General features: G+C 41.3%; 1 protein-coding gene across 12 annotated transcripts in view; it reads right to left on the reverse strand.

Annotated features, from left to right (window-relative positions):
* Nucleotides 1-25350, reverse strand: part of osbpl8 (oxysterol binding protein-like 8) — a 94861-nt gene that overhangs the window by 16389 nt on the left and 53122 nt on the right. For 6 of the 12 annotated variants that reach the window (XM_005742668.1, XM_013913260.1, XM_005742666.1 and 3 more), the window contains 2 exons: nucleotides 22383-22419; nucleotides 21015-21209 (listed from right to left, as the gene is read on the reverse strand). In XM_005742668.1, coding sequence (XP_005742725.1) covers nucleotides 21015-21209; nucleotides 22383-22419 — 232 coding nt within the window. Of the gene's footprint in view, nucleotides 1-8599; nucleotides 9044-14011; nucleotides 14248-21014; nucleotides 21210-22382; nucleotides 22420-25350 lie in introns of those variants that run through there. The other 6 variants (XM_013913264.1, XM_013913265.1, XM_013913266.1 and 3 more) reach the window with 4 other exon arrangements.

The raw sequence follows: 25350 nt of genomic DNA on the forward strand, positions 1-25350 counted from the left end.
CTTTCATACACATGATATCAAAATGTCAAAGTCAGAATTATAGCCATGATGATGATGTGATACAGAAATTCTGTCACAGACTTGCAGTCAGTCATCAACAATACGTCCAGTTCCAGTTGGCTTCACTCTGTATGGCATTTTCCAAATCTGTCATGTATGTTGTGCTGATTCTTTCGGAGCATTGTTGGTGCAGCTATCTAACAAATAATATCACTTTCTTAGTGGTTAATATTCTAACAGTGTGTTCAGTAAGTCTGTGCTTCAGTTCTGCTGAGTGCAGTTTTAGTGTTTTATGTGTATAATATTAGAGTTTGACAGTACTGACCGCGATTTGCCTAAAATTCCAAAATTTTGGAAATCTGTTTATGTGTAGTTATCCATCAGCTGGTGGATTATGGCATTCAAAAGATGTCATGACAACAGGACAAGCTGCACTCTGGTGGACAAACTATGCAACGTCAACATTGATAACATGGAAGGCTGATTCTCCCATCCTCTTCATTTACCAGCAAATAATAAGTCTATAATATCAGCCCGCTGATAAATGTGTTGGACTCTACTTAGTACAAATTAACGGTTGTTTGTGTCTCACACTGCATGTCTACAGTTTACGGATGATTATAACCTGGCACTCAGCCCTCTCATCCCAGTATGGTCACTACTGGCTCCAAAGAAACAACATGACAGCAGACAAAACGCTAACAGTGAAAATAAGCTAAACAAGCTGTCGTAAAACACTGTGAGTAACACAAATCTCTAAATACACTGATAGAAATAAGTTTGGTTCAACTAATCGCTGGACGAATCAATTTAGAGCCTGTATGTTCAGACAAAGTGTGTTAATGACGTATCACAATAAGAGGCATTAATCTTTATCCTCTATCCAGAATGTGCTTCTTATTCAAAAACAGACGTTTAAAGTATTTGTTACACTGCTTGTTTTAGAAATCCTAACTAACCAACAAACTTGTCTTAGCTAATAATTATGAGTTGCAGCTCTTTTTGCTCTCTTTTCCAGTTTTGTGACATGGTGACGATTTCAAGTCCAAATGTCTGCCTTCCTAACTGGAATCCCATTACATAATGTCACAGGAGCACACTGTCCTTTGAAGCCACTGGAGGAAAGCCAGAGAAGCTGGATGGCAACAAGCTAGCACCGGTGACAAGAGCTTAATCTGAACTGAGCTCAAATCTGCAATAAATTAGTTGCTGAAAGGAGCTAAAAGGAGGTTCCCTGTTTCAGTCTCAGACAGTGTAGCTTTGAAAAGTGGACACAGAAAAAGTAGTAAGTTGTTGAAAGGAATGTGAGTTCACTACAGAGCTAGTGTGTCTTAAACCTACGCAGAAGGAAATTTTCTGTTTTTCATTTCAGCTCTGCTTTAGCATTTCTAATCCTAATTACTGAGCCAGCTTCTAAACAATAAGCCAAACCTCATCAACAGATTCCCCACTAAGATCACTGCAGTGTGTGGCACACGAGGTCTCAAGGTGACAGTGAGCCTGTAAATATTTTATGCTTTCCAATCTTCAGGTCATCAGTATTCAGCTGTGAGAAGGAACAACTGCAGAGCTTCATTTCTAAGTGAGACATTCATCATGTGAACAGAAGTCAGATTCTATTGGAGCATCCATTCCCTTTAATAAAAAAAAAGTGGGCGCGTGTCTTGCTGCAGCGAAACAGGACTGTATTCTTACTGCATGCCTCATAAGGTTTTTGTCAAACCTACTTTTTATCAGCCAGCTTTATTTGCTCTGTGTCTTCCATTTCCAGTAAAGCTTTTTAGCAGCTGCTTCCATGCTGCTGGTGCTTTTACGTGGACATAGAATACTCATGACAGCAGCAGCAGGCAAACTCCAAACCAGCATGTACCTTGAGATGGAACGTGCAGGAGTGCCTTTGTGTCTTGGGGGTGGGGAAGGGGGGTCTACTTAGAAATGTATGGCTTGGAAGGCTTTTTCTCAAACAATACATTCAGGGTACGGAAAAAGGTACATCCACAGGTCAACAAGCATGCTGCTTGTGTAAGATTAATTCAGAATCAGCAATCACAAGCAAAATTTCCCTGCATAAATCATATCCATTCAACTTGATCTCCAGTTTTCTCCTGCATTAGACATCCAGACTGAGAACCTGCAAACCTGACAGGTTGTACTTGCCTTCTCTCTCAGCCTGTGGACATGAACTGAAAACTAAACTACAAACATAAATCTTTTAGCTTATTTGTTTCGATCGGTGCAGTACCAGCAGAAGATGCGGCTGAGAGGAAAGTGGAAGATGATGAAAGAATGATAAAAGGGATTCAAACAGTGAAGTTTGAATGAGGATGTTAGTCACTCAATTTGCAATCACTGATGAACAGAATCACCGTGGGCCACTGGGATGAAGTGCCTAATTTCAATTTAAGACACCTTAATGTGCCACTTCTCCACTCACACAACTGCGTCACCATGGAGCAGCAGCAAACAGAGAGCAGAGAGGATGATTTCATTGTATTACGGCAGCTTATTTAACGATTGTGACTAAAGACAAATTAAATATTAGAGGGAAATGTGTGAAGTTTACTCCATTTTTACCTGAAAATCAGACTTTCATTTTTGAAACTTGACACTTTGAGTTAAAAAAGCAAAGATCAGCCGGAAAACAGTTGACATGCTTGTTACCATGTCACAAATGTGACAGTGACACTGCTGACAGTCACTGTCTAATGACTAAGGTTAGAGTTCCTCTTCCAGGCAGAGACCTGAGAGACTGCCCATCTGCTAATGAGCTCATGTAAAATCAACACATTAATGTCATATCATGAAGGCACGGAGCGTTGTCTGTGACATGTCCTCTGCTTTTAATCTAGACAATCTCAGAAATCGAAACTCACCCTTGGGGGAAAGGTTTTAGCCTTTTTAAAATAAACTCAGATGAGCTTTATTTTAATATAAGACACTGCAAGAAGAAAAACCTCATGATAGTCAAAACTTTTGCAAACAGATTGCTTCAAAAGAGCACATAAACAAAACGACTACAAACGAGAAACATGTAGAATTGATTACAGAAGTGAGATGCAAAGACAATAACATGGGAATCCCTGTTATGTATGTGGCTGGAAATCAGTGACTGTGTGTTTGTGTGTCTGGCTGAGAGTGTTGGAGACTAACACACCACTGCAGACTGAAAGGAGCTCCAAAGATCTCAGTGTGCATCAAACATCATAGACTGAAGAGATAAAGAGACAGAGCGAGTGAGAGAAAAGGGAATTAAACAGCAAAGAGACAGAAAGAGCTGCATCCTGCTAAATCCAAAGCCTTTACACTTTTCTAAAACCCCTCACTGAATGAAATGAGACTGCATCATTAGAAGCACAGTGTACGTCAGACAGCAGACGCATTAGTAAAGGGTGAGCACGACAAAAACACAGTACTTTAACCTCCCTGGTTTTGTAGTTTGCTGCGTTACGTCTGCATTCTTTGATATCAAACATCACTTCGACAGTCACTAGGAATTTGACATAAGCAAACCACTCATTTTCAACTTACATCCATAGAGATACAGGTCTGGCCCTGAAAGGTCCCTTCACTTCTAAGAATCATCTGCAGTGTTGGTATTCAGCACCTCAACTTGGAGCTACACCTCTGTTTAATGCAACCCTGAAGCTGCTTCTCCCACCAGAAGATGTTTTTATTGCAAGCACTTGGATTCCTACTACGTCACATTCATTAAATCAAGTTCATTTAAAGCTCATAAAACCAGATTGATCCAGGGAGTTAATCAATGCAGTCTCTAGGTTTCTTCAAAATCGGCTTACGCGCAGCTTTCTATGATGCTGCTCTATTATTCTGGTAGGAAATATGAACGCTGCCATGGCAACAGGTGAGCTAAGAACAACAAATCGAGGGGGGGGGGGGAAAGCCTGTGAGCAGAGTGACTTTCAATTTCAGGGAAGCAAACTGCCTGAGTGTTTGCTACTGTGGGAAACCTGCCATAGCAACAGCATCTCTATGGTACTGGTGACACATCATAAAAAATTGAAAGACGTCTGGTTCACTGAACGGGAAAGAAACACCAGCTGGAAAAAGTCATGGATACTGTTTTAGTGTAATTTAGTATGTGTGGACAAATCTGTAAAGTAGCTCAAAGCAGTGCATGAATTCACGTAACTGGCAAGGTGCTTTCAGCTGCTCCCTTATTTCCCAAGGGGTCAGCACAGCAGATGGATGCACAACTTTGATTTGGCACAGATTTTACTTCCTGACGCAACACTCCCATTTGTCCGAGCTTGGGACTGGGACTAGGAGCACACTAAGGTTGTGACCTCTTGATTTCTTTCCTGATCTTAGACATGTAAGGCAAATGTGTTAACCACTACAAATGTAATTTCAAATGCTCTCTGTTCCTCCACAAAGACGTTTTTGCTGCATGTAGCTGCAATTGCTTTGCGAGGAGAGGTGAGGATGATATGCAGAACCAGCTAGCGTGGATTTGAATCACTCGATGCGTGCATTCATTCAGGTTGTGTTTGATGTTGACAGAAACGGTTTTATTCCCACAGTTACTGGACCACAGATGACATTGTTCAAATGTTTTCTTAGGCCAGGTCATCTTTCCCATGACAACTGAACTAATCCCTTCATGTTTCGAAAGGAACTCCCGTTTAAACTAAAACAAATCGGCATAACTATGCATAGACACTGTAATGTGCCACTTCCTCTTGATAATCTAAAAAGAGTATCCTATCCACCATACAATGTGCTAGGTCATGCTGACCTGAAGATGAGCAGGGACTATCTAATTATGGACCGCAGGCATGCAGCTTTTTCCACTCTCTTATTAGTTTTGCCAAAGCCAAGTTTCAACCTCTAAATCAATTTCCGCTGCACTCAATCTCTGACTACCGAGGAACTAAGGGCGTGCTCTCTCACTTAGTGATGGGCTGATGAACAATACAACGTTTCAATACAAGGTTAGAGCATTAGGTGCAGCTGAGCCCAGGTTTCTTTTAAATCTCCAGGCCTGGTTGGTGGCCTTCAAACCTGCTTATTATGCAGCCTTAGCTTACCACTGCAAAAGCAGGCACATAAACCTCTGATCCACAGTGCTGTACTTTTATCCTGATGTGAGGAGACAACAGCATATTATCTTTTAAAAAAGGTTGGTATTTCAAACAGGATGTGTATGGATGACAGAGAGGGCATTAGGCTGGTTGTATTACCACAGCTGCTGTTTTTTGTCTTGGTCTATTTATATTTCACCTGAGCTTATGTACACTGGCAGATGCTGGTACTGTTCCCCAGACCGCAGGTAATGACATTTTGGCTTGTCAGCTGATAAAGTGGGAGGAAGGTTTAGGCAGATCCAAATGTGGAACTCAGGATGGTGTCACGACTTCTAGTTTTATTTTTACTTTTTTATTTTATTTCTTTTAGGGGTTTTTTTCGAGGCTTCCAAAACAACCAGTGGATATCTGACCCAAGATTTCCTGTTCCACCCACTAGCCATCGTTTACAAATAGAGATACATTAAGGAAGATAAGAAAAGTTGAAGGTTTTCTCTTAGTCACTATTCAGAGAGTTTACCTTCAGTTTCAATGAATCTATCGCCCCTTTTTAAGGTCGTGTTCTTTTCTGCTTCTAGGAAACTTCCAGAGTGTTTTTATGCTTGCCATGCATGCTGGGTTCCTCCCAGTCTGCCTCTTTCATTTTGTTTCAATTAGTGGAAGAGGACACAAAATTACAAGTATTCTCCGGATCTTCGTCCTCGCCTCAGGCACTGTGGACACCTCCACTTATAACTGCTGCTTGGTGACTCTGCCTTCATCAGCACTGATTGCCTTCATTGTTTTGGGACAGCAGCTAACTATTTGTTTTAGCACCTGTTGTGTCTCACAAACACAAGTGTAAAGACAAAGCAGAGAAGAAAAATCTTCTATTTGACAGATTGAAACAAAGAAAGAATATTCATTAGTAATTTCGCCCTTATCGGTTTTGTTAAACAAAGTGTTTGTCATTGAAGTGGTACGGCTGCTCCTAGTAATGAAAATACAGAGCCCCAACCTCAAAAGGAAGTGAAAAGACTAAAAACACCAAGTCAGCTGGCAAGCATGTATTTCAGTGTACAAGGAATAACACACAACAAGGAAAAGTGTCTCAGAGGGTCATGTCAACTGGCAACTGGAGGAATGTGGGTGTAAAAAACAAAACAAAAAAACATGTAGATATATTGTCAAAAACACAGAAAATGAATGAGTCTACCCGTCTGCACCACATGTCTCCTGCAGCAGAATGTCTAAAATAAAGATGAATGGAGCTAAGGCTGGGAGCTGACTGTGAGAAACAGAGTATGACTCAGACGATGTCTCGTAGCTCCAAATATACACGTAGCTGCAGAAGCTGCTGTTTTAAAGGGGAAAGAAGCAGACGCAGAGCGACCGAGGAGAGAAAGACCACCACTGTGACCATGGTACTGACATGGCTCAAAGTGCTGAACTGGGAGAGCTGCACACAAAGAAAACAGTAGAGGACTGAGGTCGTTGTGAAAGTCTGAATCACAGTATGATGCTGAAAAGAGTTTGTGCACAGTAGGGCCGGGCTATATCGTACCGTTCACGGTAATACCGGTGTAATTTTGGGCAACGATAGGAAAATGAAATATCGCGATAGAATATGCGCAGTGCCTATGTTTACATACGCACATGGCGGCGACTGAGAAGAGCAAAAGCGGATCGTTGAATGAAACGGATGAACCAGAACTGGTTTGTAAAAATGCTGCAGCTTCAGTGGTGTGGAACTGGTTCAGCTTTCATCCATCAGATACACAACAAAGCACTATTTTTGGTAGCGCATGCTAGCGGGCCGTCGTTATTACCGTGTTGTTTGGAAAATACGGCGCACTTCAAATCAATCCTTTGATTTTTCTGAAAGTCGACAGAGCCCCTTATAACCCCGTGTGCCTCATGTATGAACTCAGGTTGTGTTTACTGACCTCGAAACGACTTTATGTGCACGGCGCTCGAAAATCTGTCACATGTTTCAGTACGACTTTGCTGAGCTACGAAGCCGCACCGCTTGATGGATTGTTGGAGCATTACGGCTGTTGTAGGCAGGAGCCTCGCGGAGTGATACGTACTGTGCTTCAACATAATGTTACCGTACTGTGTGTGTTTAACCTCTTTTTAAGTGTTGTGGATATTATACATGGTTATGCTGAGGATATGTCGGCCAGTTTCCACTGGAAATGCCTTTTGGTTAAACTGTCAGCGAGGAGTTTGCACTGTTACATTTTTATAGAACTTTAATGCACATAAAAAACAGCTGCTTGTTTCAGTGAAAATACATTGATGGATTTTTGCACTAATAAAGTTGTGGAGTTGTAAAGTATTTTGTCTAGTGTCAATTATATCATCAGTTATATCGTCATCGCAAATTTTCAAATGTATATAGTGATAAATATTCTTGGTCATATCGCCCTGCTCTAGTGCACAGTCAGCCTTTCCTGGATTCATAAAGGTTAAAACGGTTACTTGTGAAAGAGGAACAGAGGACGTTCACTCTCTGAAAGCTCTTGCGCCTGCCAGCTGTCTGCCTCCAGGTTTACATCATTTTCAGCAGGATAAACAAAAGGAAGTGAACACAAAACTGATTTAATCCTAAATGTTCTCTGGGATTAAGTGTACTTTCAAAAATAAGGATTATCACTGCACTCTAATAGAGGTATCACAGGAACCCGCGTAAAGCTAAACCAGTTGAAGGGAAGGCTATCTCCTGACTCTGTAAATGGTTGTGTGTGTGGCTCTGAAAGAGGGGAGAGCAGGAAAAGTCCTCTAAGACAAGCATCATCTCTCAACAATGACCAAGCAAAAAAGAAATGCATGCGTAGGATAAAGCCCAGTGCTGCACTCTTCAAAGAGAAACAATGCCTGTTGCGTTGCCTCTAATCTTTTGACAGCTCTGTTGTTGACAGCAACAGTGTCCTCTGCTCTCGTTGCTAGTTGATTCAATGTGCCTCAGAGCTGAGGCAAGTTTAAGTTACAACCAATCAAAGTGAGTGGCATGGTGTTTGATAATGACTTATCTTTCAACTTTGTAATTCCCTGCTTTGAACATGAAGCAGAATGATTTGAGTCTTCATATGTTTCAATTCATGTATTTGCTGAATGTTAAAAATGACTTTTTCACTGAGTCAACTGACACACTTATGCAGTGATTGTCTGGGTGTGAGAATAAAAGCAGTCGACACTATAAATGCCTTTGAGCAAAACCTAAAAGCATCATAATGTACCCATTTTAAGAATTCTGGTGTTTTACCCCATCCAAAAGTTTGTCTCTGCCTTCACACGTATCCCTTCGAAACACCTACAAACAAATCCTTCTATGATGCAGTCGACAGAATCGGTTCCTTTCATGAATACATCCCATTGCACAGAATTTAAGGTGGTTCTCGAAACTCTCAGGACCACAGTAAACCAATACCAACAGTACAACTACTGTATTTAGGACACAAGGCCAAAAAGTAGCCGAGGTCAGAAGTCAATCATCTGCAAACCTACTAATAAGCCTGCATCACTTCCCAGCGTTGAGCTTTGCGAGACGTTCCACGCCATTGTGCACCCACCTGGCAGCGAGATGGGTGACAGCTCGTTATAGCCCCCGAACGAGGCATTGCGGATGAGTTTGCGTCCGTCCGGGTGTGGAGGTCGAAGCGATGCCGTCCCGCCGCACGTGGAGAAACGGCGACGACTAAGCAGGCCTTCCTCCTTCATCATGGGGCCGGCAGGAGCTCCCCCGACGGGAGGGGAGGAGTGAGGGGAGGGTAAGGAAAACTTAAAGGTGGAAGGTCGAAGGGTATCGGGATACAATCCGATCTTCCCCACACAGCTAGTGTGCAAGCGAATATCCCAACCAGCAACACATACACACACAAACAGAAACACAGAGCGGTTCAGATAGCAGGCATTGGACCGGTGCAGTCGCTGCTTTCCTTTACGCTTCCTTCAGCCGACTGCTTTCTTCCTCCCTCTCTCTCTCTGCCTCCCTCTCTCTCACTCAATCTGTGCCCTGTGAGTGTGTATGAAAGCAGCAGCCTGTAAGTACTTAATAACGAATAAGCTGAGCCCCTCCCACTCCCTCTCCTCGGGATGGGTAGGGGAGCCGCATCTTAGCTTGAAAACAGCCCTTATGTTCCGCATCTCATCTTTCACTTCAGCTCAATCTCTTGCTGCGTCTCTTAGTCATTATTTCAGATTCAAAGGGACACTTCACCGCTTTTCAACCTTACTCTGGATTAGTCACTGGGGTGGCATGTCTCTGACGTCTACCATACTTATTATTGTCAAAATATTTCTCCAGCTGAATTTAGTGTCGTCGTTCAATCCTTTGACATCAGCAGATGAAGGTAAATTACAGGAAGAAATATGAGGATAAGGATCCCTTCATGCCCTCACAACAACTAAGGAAGAAACAAATTAAAGGGATAAAAAATAAATGTAGTTAACATGGCAAATAATAGACTTTTATAAGGCACAGATGCCAGATGATAAGCTCAACCTCTTACCAATACTCCTGGCTAACGCAGCAAAGTAGAAAGTCTTGCTGTGGAAGCAGCTGTGGCATCACTGCTGTTAGCCAGCATGACAGCCACTGCGAATGAAAAGGTGGGATTGCCAGATAATAGTTTGATTCATCTACTCTGCCAGCACTGAGGCAGGGTTGGGAAAATATTTAAACTGTTGAGTGTTTATGTTTGCCAAATTCTGAGAAGGTCAAAGCTGCATTAAAACATTTAACAGTAATTTAGAAAATTAGGGTATAAACGTAGGACTCATATTCAGCTTCAGTCCATTATAAACGTATTACATGATTGCCATGTGGTCAGCAGACATCTTAGTCTGAACGTTAGAAAGTAAGAAATCAATCAGTAGCTGTTGTTTTTTCAGCAAATGTCGATTAGCCAGTTATCAAAGTTTTAATTTTTGACATTTCCTTTTGCACTGAAGCAAGTTTTGCTCACAAATGTATAAGGTCTAGAGTTTGTTCATGACCTTCAGAATAAAAAGAAAAAAAATGATGACCACGTTACTTAATCAAACTCTCCTGAAGCTGCTGCAGAGTCAGTGGCTTCTAGGATGGGTTTTTTTCACCATTGCCCTTTTCCGTTTACATTTAACATGATGGGCAAATGTGAATCCAAAAAATACCTTCTTTGTTAACACTGTGATTATTCAGGCTGAATAATCATTATTCAGATGTTCTAATTCACTAACTGACCTAGCTGTGTCGTCCGTCCCCCCCCGATCCATGGGGGGGCTAACGATTACTAAGTCACTCAGGGTACAACAGTGATGTTTTAATCACTCAGTTCTTGGTTGTTTTGATGGAGACACATGCCGAACCATTCTTTGAGTGCTCCGTTATGCTGGTCTTCAAAGATTAGTGAAAGAATATTCAATTCCCTTCTCCATAGCCATCAGAGAAGAGGCAGTGTTAGACTGAAGATGGGAACGGTGATAATTCAGTCCAGCATCGAGCTAATGACTTCAAATTACTCGAAGCATTCACAGCAGTAAGCAGGCAGGGTTAATAAGAGCATGTCTGTACAGTCGATGTACACCGTGTTGTCCGGATTCGTTTAGTATGACTGAGTCAGAAAAGCTTCCTCGCTGGCTGCTGCTGCTTTAAATGGCCAAATTAATTTGCAGTGAAATGTCCCTTTTTCATTCCCTATTCTGTCTGACAACACAAATAACTACAGCTTGTAAACCATACCTGCTATGCTATAACGAGTCATCAGATTGCAAATATGCACACACACACACACACACACACACACACACACACACACACACACACACACACACACACACACACACACACACACACACACACACGCTCTGAGGACAGAAGGAAGTTTGTTGTCACACCACTGCTCAGACCACCCTTTTATTCCCACATTGCACAGGGAAATAAGAAAGCCTGTCAGCACTGCCGGGTTGAGCTTTAGTGTTCAAAGGCACAGAAGGCTCGGGGCTGCAGCGCGGCCACTGAATGCCGCATTGAAACATGTGCTTCTCCTGGACGCAGGTACAGTAAATAGAGCTAAAACCAGGTGCATTGTCTGTGCCTGTAGGTGACACTGACTGTGAAGTGCTTTGTTGGCACACATCTGTGACACACTGAGCACTTTCTATAAATGGTACCTCTGCACCATGAATCTAGCTGACCTCTGGTCTCGTCTGAAATCCGACAGAAGCTGATACATGTGGATTATTTTAGATTTAGTTCTCTTATACACGCAGTGAATGTGTTCAGGATTTTTTAAAGGATAAACTTTTTAGGTTCAAAGCTGAAGGCCAATGAAAGATAAGTGTCATCAGTATGGTTCATATAAACACAGTCACTGATAACTCGTTTATTTATGTAAGAGCGAAGGAACACATTTGGCCTGAGTCTTAGATTTGAAACCCAACACTGAAGAACATTATCAGCTCTTGTTCCTTGCAGTCTTCTGCCACCTTTAATCTCACCCGTCCTATTCATTCTTTCATTCTAGACCTTTGCAAGGAATCTAGAAATCTGCTGGCATCTCACAAAGCCTTGCCTGCCAGCTGTCCATGGACATTTCAGCCGAGATAACTTGTGAAGTACTTGTGAGTGTAATCCCTTCCAAAACATCCGTCCCCAACGTAGCTAATCAATCTACAGCTGATAAATGTGAGCGCTGCCTGCCTCAACCGTGCTTTAATTAATACAGCTAATTAGATGGTCTGCGTGTATAATTCACATCCTAGACCTCATTAACCTGCTTGCAGAGGAGGAAATGCCCATTTTGGTTACTCCAAAGGCATTCTGAGTCACATGATAGTCTTTTTCTAAATTTAGTCATCATCTGGGTCATTTTCCCAGCTATATCCAGGCTACCCAGGGCGGACTCTTCATACATTCAAAAGAAAAGAACAAAAGCCCCACCTTTAATTAACAAGATGTTTCTGTTTTATAATCACATGACAGCCTGGGCTATTAGCTAACAGAAGCTTTTCAGTAATTTTACACATTTGTTTCTTATAATTTAAGCCTGACACTACACTTCTGTTTCTTTAAATATCTAACGGATTAAATGTGTATTTAAACTTCTTTATGTCTGTGAAGGTTCTCAGTCATCCAGGTCATCGTAGTCAAAGGAGCTTGCAAAGACTTCTTTAAGTTGCTTGAAGACGTTTCACCTCTCATCCGAGAAACTTCTTCAGTTCTAAGGTCAAATGGTGGAGAGTCCCAGATATAAACCTAGTGGGAGTGACCCCCCACAGAGGGACAAAAGGACCCCTGATGATCCTCTAATCGCCTGAGCCAAGGTGGGAAACTGGGTGTGGGTCCCAATCAGCCAGAGTTTCGGGTGGGTTCATTGTGAAACCTGGCCCCACCTTATCATGCGAATTCCTGAGGTCAGATGGCCCAGGATGTGAGTGGGCGTTAAGGCGTCTGGGAAGGGATCTCAAAACTGGATTATAGATGGCAGAGAGTTGGTGTCGTAAACCCCGCCTCTGTTCAAAGATGGTCACTCACAGTGGACATAGATGCTTCTTTCACTCCTCTTTCAAACCATCTGTCCTCTCTGTCCAAAATGTGAACATTGGCATCCTCAAAGAGTGACCTTTATCCTTAAGATGCAGATGGACTGCTGAGTCTTGTCCTGTGGAGGTGGCTCTTCTGTGTTGTGCCATGCGCTTGTGAAGTGGCTGTTTGGTCTCTCCGATGTAGAGGTCTGAGCATTCCTCGCTGCACTGTACAGCATACACCACATTGTTAAGTCTGTGTTTTGGCGTTTTGTCTTCTAAACTTCTTTACACTGACAAAGAGGAGTTTCACTGGTAAGGCCTACTCACACTTTTGCACTGAGGTGACAGCTGCTTTTGAGTTAGTGCTATACAAGTGACACTGAATTGAATGAAGATCAAAGTGTTCATGACACTGTACGTGGCCCACAACGTAAAATCGGTATGATGTCCTTGTTCTGTTTCGTCATCAGGAGAACTGAACATAAACCGTCTTGAAAGCCACTGAATGCTGCTTTTAATTTGGAGATAAGGATCCAGTGCAACCAATACAACCATGTATGTGACATTTACTTAAAAAAAACAGAAAAGATATTCTTGTCACGCTCTGGGATGTTTTTGATGATTACTTGGCACGTTATGATAGGCCATCATTGAGGCACAACTTTACATTTGATCAATACTGTTTCTATTAGCTGCACATGAACTTAAGCTGAAGATGGTGAATATTCTGCATTGTGATGATAGCAATAGCACACCACTGTTAGCATGTCAGCTCGAGATGTTCCTATGGCTAAATACGGCCTCAAGGAGCCACTAAGACTCTTAGTCTTATTTGTCCAGAGCAAAGTTGCTATTACATTAAGTTGATCTGACCACTGTTGATGCTTTACATGGTGTCACGGTTCAAAACAAAGCAAAGTTCATTAACTCTCCTGTTATTCTTCACTATGTTTGCAAGAAATACAGCTGTTTGTTGAGTTATTGAAAAAATAAAAGTCAGAAGTTATTATCATGTTTTGTAGTCAATCACAAAAGTGAACAAAAACCTATTGATAGAATAGTAAGACTCAAACACCTTCAAGAGTCACACGCAGTAAAACGTCTATAGTCTTAGACCCTGTAAGCCTGAGATTAGCTGTGGAGCACGGAGGCTTTTTAAATCATTCTTCTGCTGTACTCCTCCTTCCTACAGTAAATCAAACAACATACATATCTCTTGTTTCAGTCCACATTCATACTCTGATGAGTAAAAGTGGTTTTATGTTAGTGTGAGCTCCCTTCTGTCCTCGTGAGAGCCACCTTACATGGAGTATATAAGCACAAAAGCACACAAGACAGCACAAATCATTAAACAGGCTAGCGCTGGAAGTCAGGTGAGCGGCTTCAAACTACGTTACTCTTCTGCCTTCACTGTCTCCAATTCCACCAAGCACTACTTCAACTGCTGTGACAGCTTGTACTACTTAATACTATACCTTGGACTCCTTAAGGTTAAATCTTAAAAGAAAATGTTCCAACGTTAAGTACTGCCGGCAGTTTAAGATCCCAAATCATGCTTTACACCCAAGTCATGTCAGTCCAGACAAGCCTTCAGCCGTCCGAGCAGAGCTCAGGCTGCAAGCAGACATATTCTCCATCATGTCTTCGTGTCCTCCAGCTCTCTACAGACAAACCTTGGTCAAACTCGCTCAGTGCTCTTGCCTTTCAGGGTCAGGCACTCATTGGATGAGAGCGTAGGCAGAAGAAGGGACACTGGATTGGCAGTGGCTGTTAACCCTGTCTGACGCCATAATCCCTGCGGCTGAGCTTAAATCCGCACCGACTCCACCTGCTCTGGCACTGTAGCTTAACTTCCTGCCTTTCCTCTTTTTTCCTTCTTCTGCAATTCCTCTTCATTTCTTTATCAAATCTTTATCAAATTCTCTCACCGTCTTATCCTCTTCATTATCCGCCCCCTCGTATGATTCACACATGCATCTCTTTCAAACTTTCCCAGTAGCAGTCTGGCAAGAGGAGCAAGTGAAAGTGGCTGTGTGAAGTTTCCTTTAGTGATGAGTTTATTTCTTTAGGGAACACACCGAGTTTGTGCGCCTGTTTTTATGCTCTGTCTCTCACTAATTAAACTAAATAATCCAAACAGCACACAAAGTCATGAAAGCAATCTGAACTAAACACAAAATTAAAACTTGCAGGTATAGTTGGATTTTTTGTCCATCTTTCTTCGATCAACAAGATTGTTGAGGTGACCCTGAATCCTCCCTTAGTTATGCTGCAATAGGTGGAGGCTGCTGAGGGATTCCCATGATGCATTGAGTGTTTCTTCTTCAGTCACCTTTCTCACTCACTATGTATTAACAGACCTCTCTGCATTGAATCACACTTGTTATTAACCTCTGTCTCTCTTCCACAGCATGTCTTTATCCTGTCTTCCTTCTCTCACCCCAACCAATCACAGCAGATGGCCCCGCCCCTCCCTGAGCCTGGTTCTGCTGGAGGTTTCTTCCTGTTAAAAGGGAGTTTTTCCTTCCCACTGTCGCCAAAGTGCTTGCTCATAGGGGGTCATATGATTGTTGGGCTTTTCTCTGACTGTATTGTTGTAGGGTCTACATGACAATATAAAGTGTCTTAAGGCGACTGTTGTTGTGATTTGGTGCTGTGTAAATAAAATTGAACTGAACTGACTTGAAAGATTATTACAGTACATTACAATCTATAAACTCAAAAGTCATCCTTTGAAAATTCAAAATTTTAGAATTCATATTTAGAGAGCACACATGATAGTTTATGGGAAAATCCCACTTTCAAAGTGAGCTGAAACTATCCAATCAGTGATAGGAAATACATACTCTAGGTGGTAAATCAAACATCTAGTCACTTTTTCTGCAGATGCTGCAGTAATCTGGTTACCTCCAGCCGTTCTAGCAATAATTAGATTTCCAAAAAGTCAATTTTGCAGTCAAATTGGATTCCCTTTGTGTAGAAATGTAAATACACTACATGCTCACGCATATATTTGGATCAATTCATGCATCTACAACTAAATGTGGGGATAGCAGTTTAAGCACTGATCTCCCCAGCCACCTGCTCCAACACCTCCATGGGGACACCATTATGTTCCCAGATATAATCCCTCCAGTGTGTCCAGCATCTGTCCCAGGCAGGACAGAAATGCAGAACTGCGTGATCAATTACAATACAATACGCTTAATTAACTTCAATGATGAAAGGTTGACAGAAGCAATGAGGAGGAGGAGCAGAAGACAGCAAAGAAGATGTAGAAGAAGATTATTGACTAGGTTGTAGCATCTAAGCAACGTATGAGGACCAATTTAATCTAGACATTCTCTGCTTTCAGATAATGTGGATATGCATGGACTGCTTTCAGTGCTGCATATCTACAGTTTTAGTAAGGAAATCAACTTCAGTGTCAAACTGACCCAATTGTTTTCAGGATCTTCACCAGTGATGAAAATCAAGCCTCAAGCTCCATACCAGAGATCTGAAAGTGGTGCATCAGGTGATCAAGCACATAAGCTTTTGACAACAGAGGGGACTTCAACTAAAAACTAGAAGCCACACTGAAATGCTGAAACTTCCAGGAGTATGCAAGGAGGTGCTTTTGTGCACATTTCTTTATAAAAACAATCAAATGGTTGCTAATGAGGTCAGAATCTGCTATGAGGAGGATAAGAGGGATTTCATCCATCATGAACATGTAAACATGGAGCTTTAAGCTCTAGCCTTTTAAAACGATTACTATGTATGCAAATGTATCACGAGGGTTAGTCAGCACATCGCAGCTGGGGAACAATCAAATGTGATTATGTTTCAACACAAGTTGTTATCCTCCAGAAATCCTGCTCTGCAGCAGCGACACACCAACACAGCAATTCAAAATCACATTCCATCTTCACACCTTAGATGTGAATGTTCTCACAACTCCTGCAGAATATTCTTCCAGAAAGATCTGTACCACAGCAGCAGTCGTGCCCTCGTGTATGGGGTGGATTCATTCGTGAACTCCAATATTAAGAAACTGCCTATTTTAACCCAAGGACATCAGGCAGAATCTATGTTAACACTGGTCAAGAGAAAACATGTCAAAGCAAACACTGTCATCACTTTGACGCAAGACCATCGGCTAGACGTTGAAGTCAAATCGGTTGCCATGGATACCCATTCTGGACTGCAGGGACTTGAGGGTCATATTGGGTATATATTCTTACAGACTCTTGTTTCTCTGAAGCAGTGAGGACTAGAATGTGAAGTAAGTTTTGGGTTGTATGGAAGCCCCAAACGCAATTTCATTGTTCTTGACAATGACAATAAATAAATACTACTTAAGTTGACTGATTTTATTCTGTATGCTTACACCAGGAAATGAGAAATATTAGCCAAGGGCTGACTAAGCACTTCTTACTCCAGTATGTATACTAATACATTTCAGCTATACCATAAACACAAAACATGTATCTCATTGAACGTCTGACAAAGATTTTAATGGACCGATCCCAAAAGGCTGCTGATGTGTTGAGCCTATATCCACACAGCAACACACAGATCACACTCTTCAGCGATCACTGCATACACCTAGGCTGATAAGCCTGACACAGAGAGCGTTTCTGCAATAACAACACAGTCATTAGATTCTCTGTACCGCTTGCTCTCTCTTGTGGTAAGAAAGTGAGTTCCACCCTAGAATAATGTAGGAAACACTGACACAGAGATTCAGTTTTTCTTGTATGCTATAAGCAAGATTTGCCAGAAAATATTTTTCATTTAAAAATAAAAATCCCACATTGGAACATTTTTCACTCACAGCAATAAAAACAAAGGTTCTGTCACAGTTTACAGTCTCAAAATCAAAACTATCAGCCTCCGCTTCTTTGTCCTTCATGCTCTCTGTGATCTTAAGAGGAATCAAACTAAATTTTCTGATACTAAGAACACACACTGAGAACAAGGAAATCTAACAACACTCTAATAATTTTTAATCACAGTAAGGTGTCCACAAGAGGGCGCTGTAATACAAGAATAAGGCATGAGCAATGATGTAAGACCAATTTCCTCAAAGCTATAGAACCCCCTCTTTGATTTGCTCCTATCCTGCTGCATGGGAACTTCCATCCCTGAGCCCATCAACAGTCCTGAATGAGATGGTTTCCAGAAAGGAACCTCAAATCTCGAGTGGAACAGGATGAGCAGGTTTGAAGTTGGGATCTCCTAAAAAGGTCTGCAGTTGGCTGGAGAGAAAAAAAAGAGACTAAGCAAATCCCTGATAGCTATCCTGAGGCTACAAATGGCCATTGCTTCAATGTCTTAAAGTGTCAACATAACACGCAACAGAATAAAAGAAGACAAAGGAAACAGGATTATAAGAGTTAAGAGGCTCAGTGTGTACAGTATGCAGCTCTATTTAGAACTCAACAGCAACTACAATGATTGTAATGGTCTGTGTGTGTGTGTGTGTGTGTGTGTGTGTGTGTGTGTGTGTGTGTGTGTGTGTGTGTGTGTGTGTGTGTTTGGACCTATAGTGTACAGTATATGAAGTATATGGTGTTTTTCAAGCATGTTGTGTAGCGATTGAGCCGGTGATGTTTTAATGCTCCCGTCTGGGACAGCCATTCTGGATATCTAACAAACAATTAATAGTCATGTGCTTTATCAGAGCAACTGCTGCAGAGGAGCTCAGTTCTGCATTCAGCCTCATTACACAGAGCTGGTTAGTGAAGAAAATGGTCAAATTTGAGGAATCACATGAGAGAAATCTTATCATTTCATGCCATGTGATGCTGCCCAGAAACAAACCTCCTCTCTTTGACTTGCTGGTTGATTTTCAAAGAAATTCTTTGCTCCATCTGTTAAACAGGCACATCAGACGGCAATCACGAGCGCCACCGCACAGTCAAAACCACGACACAATGTTTGCTAGTTTGCTAATGTTATCACAGGCAATATGTCATGTCAGGAGCACAAAAGTCCTGGTTGTACTGAATTGCAATATCATGTCTCAATGCTACTAAAAGTAGATGACTTTCATTGCCCCTGTTGTCATTTGTGCCCTTGATGTTGGAATGCTTTCAGACATGTTTTGTTGGATGCACTAACAAATTGACTGAGTGATTGATTGTTTGAGTGATATATCAACTAGGTCGTATGTTGAGTGTCTGTATGGGGCCTTAGGCCTGGATTGCCTGGGTGTATTTACTGCATGAGAACACTGTATTTTATATGTATTTCTATCTTTTATATCATATCTATTATAGTTTTTAAGTATTTATCTTTCGTGATGTTGCACTGACCGGAGACATCTTTCAATTTCATTGTACTTGTGACAATGACAATAAAGAATATTCAAGAGCATATTTTATCCCTTATAGACACGATTTCTAAAAATACTGGAGAGAGAGGAATGCGTCTGATTAGTATAACTTTTCATTTAAAGGAAACAGAGAGCTGATTTTTCCAATTATAAACATGTACTTCCAAACAAATCTGAATAACTTAAACCAAAGACACACAAATGAAAAGGTCTGCTATGAACAGATATGACTAAAAACCTGCTCAATATACTGGTTAGTCAGTAGGAGTTACCATCTTTCCTGTGATGGATCTCTTATTTTTGGAATTAAACTTCTCTTATTGGTTCTTTCCTGCAGTAAAAACACATGTAGGAAAATGATAATATACTTGAACACATACACCAGACTTTAAAATGTACTTATTAGGGTGGTACAGTGACGCAGTGCTTACAAGCACACTAAGATAACTGCTGTTTTTAACTTGGCAGTGGATGTAACATTTGACGTAATCTATTTAAATGAAAATGACTTGATTGGTATAGTTTCAGTTTATATAATGCACACCTTTGAATTCATATATTTCAGTTGTATTTCTCTCAGAACCGTTGCTTAATGTGATTATTGAGGGTAAAGAATCTTCTGTTTGAGTCAGTCTTTAGTTAGTTTCGAGTTTGTAAGTTCGCTTGCTTCTTTTTTCCAGGTGAGCGTGCAGTTCAGCATTTGTTATGATGGCTGTTCTCCCCCTTGGAGACCGCAGGAGTCTCCAAAAATGTTTTTAAGATTAAATAATATACCATATTCTGACTGAGGGATTTCTGAAAAATTAAAACGTACAGCTCTGCTATCACTTCCAACATAAATGAAGACAGAAAACTAAACAGCAGTGACTTTTGCAGGGTTACTGAAGTTGGGCTAGCTGGTATATAATGATGTGCTACATGACTGGGCTGGGCTGCAGTTACATCGTAAGGGTTTAAAAACTGAGCTTTAAAATGAACTCAGAGAAGATACAAAACATTAAAACTTGTTAAAAACACAAAAGCCTTATTAAATGCAGAGTAGTTTTTTCATATGTAATCAGTTAAAGATTGGATATCCCACCTGCTGTGAATGTTTTAATGCAGAACAGTTGTTATTATTATCACTCGTCACATCCTGTTTATGACAGTTAAAATTAATAAGAGTGCCTCATGTAAACTGTATGTAGTGTTAAATAGGCCTATACTACTGTACTTTAATGTCGGTCATAAGGGTGGTACTTCAAGAGCCATGTATTTTATGCTACAGGCTACAGGAGATCTAAGACAGAATTTCACTACAGAAATCCCACAAAGACTGGAGGAAGCACTGATTTTAGAAACTGATGTAAAGTTACTGTGGATTCCTGTGATGGCTGAAAAGCAAATTTATATAAAAAAAACATTTAGAAGCACAAAGCTGAACATGTTTGTGCAGGATTAACTGTCTGCCAGTCATTATCAAATTTCTTGGCATAATACATCTGCTTACAAAGTACATGTAGCAATGCATCAACAATCTGCTCACAGTTTAAATTCAGTATTATACAGATATTTACTGCACTAGCATTAAGTACAACAGCAATAATCAGGAAAGTGCTGCATGATGACTCTGAGAGGCTGAATGGGAAAAAAAATCATGACTTGTTCAAATAGGCAGCACAGGTTGCTTTTATTATGATTGAGGACATGTAGTGATGTGAGGGGGTGTGGAGTGGGGGTGGTGTTAGTAATTTACTTTATCCTGTCATTACCATAGCAGCCAAAAAATAAGGAGGAGGTCAAACGTTTGCATAAACAGTGAGCAGCATGAAGGGGTTAGGGTTTGAAAAGTACACGTTTCTGCACTTTTACAACATTTGAACCAACTGAAATATCCTGACTAATTTTTTAGTGTGAATGTGATCTGAGAGCACGTCATGAAGCACTTTTTGGGAGAATGCGTTACTACTATGACATAACGTACAGTAATGGAGACACGCCTAATCATGACCGAACGCGCTGATCTATAATAACCATGATGGACATGACTTCATTTCAGCTGCGTGCCATAACCCTCTCTCTCTCTCTCGCTCACTGTGCACTCAGCTCTCGAACAAGAACAAAGTGCAAACTAACGACAATAATAACAAACCAGTGTTTTGGAAAGCAGATCTTACCGTGGCTGTAGCTGACTCCTGGGCTGAGGGTAGAGGGGCTGGCAAGCTGCTCCCTGTTGGGTGTTTGGAGGCCTACTTCCTTCTCCTTTTCCTTCTCCTTCTCCCTCTCCTTGTCCCGCTCCTTCACCTGGCGCTGGCTCATCCTGCTCGGGGTCTGTGTCAGAAGGACGGTGTCATCACCGCACACTATGGCAGCTACATAAAAGGAGAAGGAAGAAGAGGTGAGAGATGAAAAGGGAAGACATCAGAAGAAAAATCTGACATGTTGCCACCTTTCTTGAAATCAGAGCACATCCACACGCAACCCTCTTGTGGAGCATCTGATAGCTGCAGCCTTCTGTTTCATAACCTATTTTGATAACTTACATAATATTTGTTTTCAACATTATCATCATGACGGTTTTCATGAGAGCTGATAACCTGAAGATGTGAGCCTATTACTCCACCTTGTTTACTGAGCCCTAATGAAGCAGGCAGGCAAGTTATTGCTTAGCAATGGGAGCCCATCTCGGATGAAGTGTGACCAATCACATTGCATTAAAAAAACAAAACAGGACTCATGCATAAGTATGAAAACACTTCTACCATTTATGGTTCTAAAAATATTTGTAACAAGAAAAAACAACAACTGCTCTGGTCTTACTGGGGTCAGCAGCTAAATGTCTCTTGTTATCCCATCTGTATTTAAATAATGTGTTTACTCATTTATTTTTACACACACCATCTTGCAACAGCAGAAGTTATTGTTTTAGTTAAAATGGTTCCAGTTGCCAGTCTTGGGCAAGATATTAAACACCTAATGGCTCCACAATTCATTCATCAGAGTAGGAAGGTGTGGGAATGTTACACAGAAAGCACCTGGGTGTAGACAAAAGTGCTTTATGGGACATTTTGTATAAAGCTCTTCGAGTTCTCAAGAAGAGTAGAAAAGCACAATATGTGAACCAGTCCATATGGCTCTGTGCTATATTTGAAAGTGGAATTTACACATTAGACAAAGGAAAGAGCAACACAATCACATCGTTTTGCTTTAACATCTGAAGTTAAGGGTGAGCGTTCTTAATATCAGTTTATATACTACATATAAAAAGTTCATCTTTGCACTCTGTTCAAAAGAATGGACTTTGTTTGCTTTTCCAAATGCAGATACATTTTGTTGTGAAGCCATATATGAAGTGGACAGTGAAAAACGGACCCAAAATACATAATTAACTAACCACTAAAACTGACTTTAAATGCTCAATACTTGGGAAAAGCAAGAGCACATGCATTCTTTTCTAATCAATTTCAGCCTAAATATCAGTCCTGGCCAGTTTGCTGACTGGGTACACTGGCCTTAGCCCTTCGTCTGAAAGGTCACTGGCTTACCGGAGGTGGCATGCTGCTCTCTCAACTCTGCGTGTTGCTAGCAGGGGCAAAGGGTGGAGATGAGGGGGAAGGGCAAGACAGTGATAGCAGATAAAAACAGAGGGAAAATGTGTCAGAGGATTTTGGATAGAGATTAAAGGGGACGAAGGGGTGTCCGCCATGTGTTGTTCACCAGATGTTGGCAGTGGTGGGTTTGCGGGCAGTGGGGTTGGTGTATAGTGGGCAGCATCAGCAGCAGCATCAGCAGCAACAGCAGCAGCAGGTGAAGCCGCAGCCGCACAGGACGACAACAGACAAACACACACACACACACACACACACAACAAAAAACAGAGGAGACAAGAGACAGAAAAAAACAGACATTAGTTTAACCAAAATGTGGATGGAAGACAACTTAACATAAATCTGTTGGGTGATGGAGGCAGTGGGAGGGAGACTTGGTGATACACAGCAATGGATAAAGTTACAGCGCACACACAAACATGATGGAGAATAAATGGTCACATTCCCAATGACTACCAATCAGCGGCCCATTAATTACAACAGCTGCTGCCAGACATTCCCAAAATAATAATTAAGGGCCATCTCAGTGGTTGATCCCACACTGCAACTAACAACTGCTTTGCATTTAAAATGTCACTGAACGGTTGTAGCTCTTTAACATTTCCCAGAGGTCGTGTCTACCAATTAGTCAAACTCAAAAGACACAGTTTTATTGATCATCTGGGCTTCAGTTAGTGTCACATCTGATATTGACTATATACCTCAAGGCAACGTGACAGTGGGAACTGATTTTGATTAATGATGAATGAAACTGGTTTTACAAGATGAGTTTAGAAATCTTCAGCAAACTGATTGAGTGCACATTCATTTTGAAAACGTAAAAATCAAATGTAAAATTAAAAAAAAACATGATTTTAATAAACCCAACGCTGCTTTGTGCAATGTGATAATGTCCTCATGCTAACCTGCTCTTAGAAATATTATGCACCAGCTTATTCTTACAGATTATAGTTAGCAGCTTCTGTCATTGCTAGGATATGCTAGCTGGCTAGCTATATGACTAAACCACACATCATATAAGGAGGAGACCTGACTCCTGAGCAGAAATCTATAGGAGATGGGGCAAAGAAGACAACTGTCATGTCTAAGCTCCCCAAAGAGCCAAACAACAGCCAAAGAAGCTATGTTAGCAAACATTGCGCATGCATAGTAGAAGTATAGAGCTGTGATCAGATGTTTACATACACTTATCATGAGCATGTTATGGTAATTTGAGCTTTGAGCTGCTCTTTTTCCAGGGTTGAATGATTGATTTAACACCATACAACTTTAATAAGTGGTGCTGAAGGTTCTTCGATGTCTTTTAAGGGACAAACTCCAAAATTAATTCAAACTTGTGCACCCAATTCTTCAAAGAAATCATTAAAAGCCACAAATTATTTAATTAAACAGGAACGTCTAAATAAGTGCTGGAGTAGTTTCAAAGGTTCCTGCCAAGTGACAAGAATCACTTTTAAAAGAACTTTGGCCAAATGAAACTTTCGGGATTATTCACTGGTTGCATGACATGTCATCCCTGCAGCATCAGCCTCAGAATAGCACAGGAGAAAAATATTAATGTTTTGTGGATGCATCCTCTGGGTACAATAAATATCCATGTAACAGCACAACCACTTTGTTACTCAAGTGTTTTATATTTTCAGTACAGTACACCATTTACTTTGCAGGTAGTTATTAATGTAATGTCTCATAAACAGGAAGTTAATCATTACAATCAGCTTAAATATTTCAACCATTGGTTTATATTTCTTATTAAGTCCTATCCGCAGAGCAATAAACATTACAGTGTAATTGGTAAGCAGCTCTGACCACAAACAACAGACACTCACCCACATGACTCCCTCCACCTGTGCACAGCAGAGAGTGGAGCATTTAACAGCTGACCAAAAGCAACAAACAGGCTCTGATTAGGTTTGCTCACCATGGCCTCTCTTTATCTTAAAAGTAACAGCTCTGCAACAGTAAGGGCGCTGTTTCTGTTCAGTCATAACTCCGACACAGCAAATATCAACACGACTGCAGAAGATTCTTAATTTCACTACCTCCAAGATACCGTCTGGCTCAAGTTTACAGAAACCCATCATATTAATCCAGGCAGCAGCAGTGAATAGATCTGGTGTCATGGTCACCGCCGGAGTGAAGCAGGATCCTATATAATCTCTAGTCAGAAAAAACAACCATAGGCAGCTCAGTGAGAAGGAAGACGGGGAAAACAGGGCCACTGATTGGTTATTGCTCAGATAATCCTACAAATCAAATCAAATCACAAAGTTCTGATTGGTTAGAACCCAGAGACCTACTGGCTGAGAGGGCAGACGATACTGAGAGCTGCTCACAACAATAAGGGATTAGCAAACTGTCACTGAACGCCAGAGATCTATTAACGAGGCTTTGTGAAGAGGCACCAACAGAGTGCTTTCCTAATTTAATCTTGGCTCAGTGTGCTGTCTTACCATTACACTGAGGCCACTCCCACCAAGTTGCAAACAGATGACCCTCAGTCATTGGGGCAAAGAGGTCAGAGGAGTTTGTTCCTGGAAGGCTGGTAGTTTTCTCTAAATACAGCACACAGTCTGATCCCAAAATAAACCACTTTTCTCACAGCAACTGTCAGCAGCTTCCGTGACTGACAGTCTTTGTGAACCCGGGGTGAATGCTGTTTATAACAACCTCACCTGGTGATTAGTGCTGATTAAATATGCAGATGAGAGTGTGGGTGGTGGTGAAGAGGCTGACAGAGACACAAAGTGAAGGGCCAGCAACAATCTCCAAGTGCCACTAACAGAAAACAGAAACTGCGACAGGCAGCCCGAGAAAGAGTTTTAACAATACAGTTGAATAAAAGCGAACTTGCTGGACCACAGCAAGTGGCAAGAGCACATTAGCATTTGAAAAGCTTTTGTCA

The sequence above is a fragment of the Pundamilia nyererei genome, unplaced genomic scaffold, assembly GCF_000239375.1.
Source record: "Pundamilia nyererei isolate P.nyererei 1_Seehausen unplaced genomic scaffold, PunNye1.0 scaffold00122, whole genome shotgun sequence".
In the NCBI taxonomy this organism is placed as follows: domain Eukaryota; kingdom Metazoa; phylum Chordata; class Actinopteri; order Cichliformes; family Cichlidae; genus Pundamilia; species Pundamilia nyererei.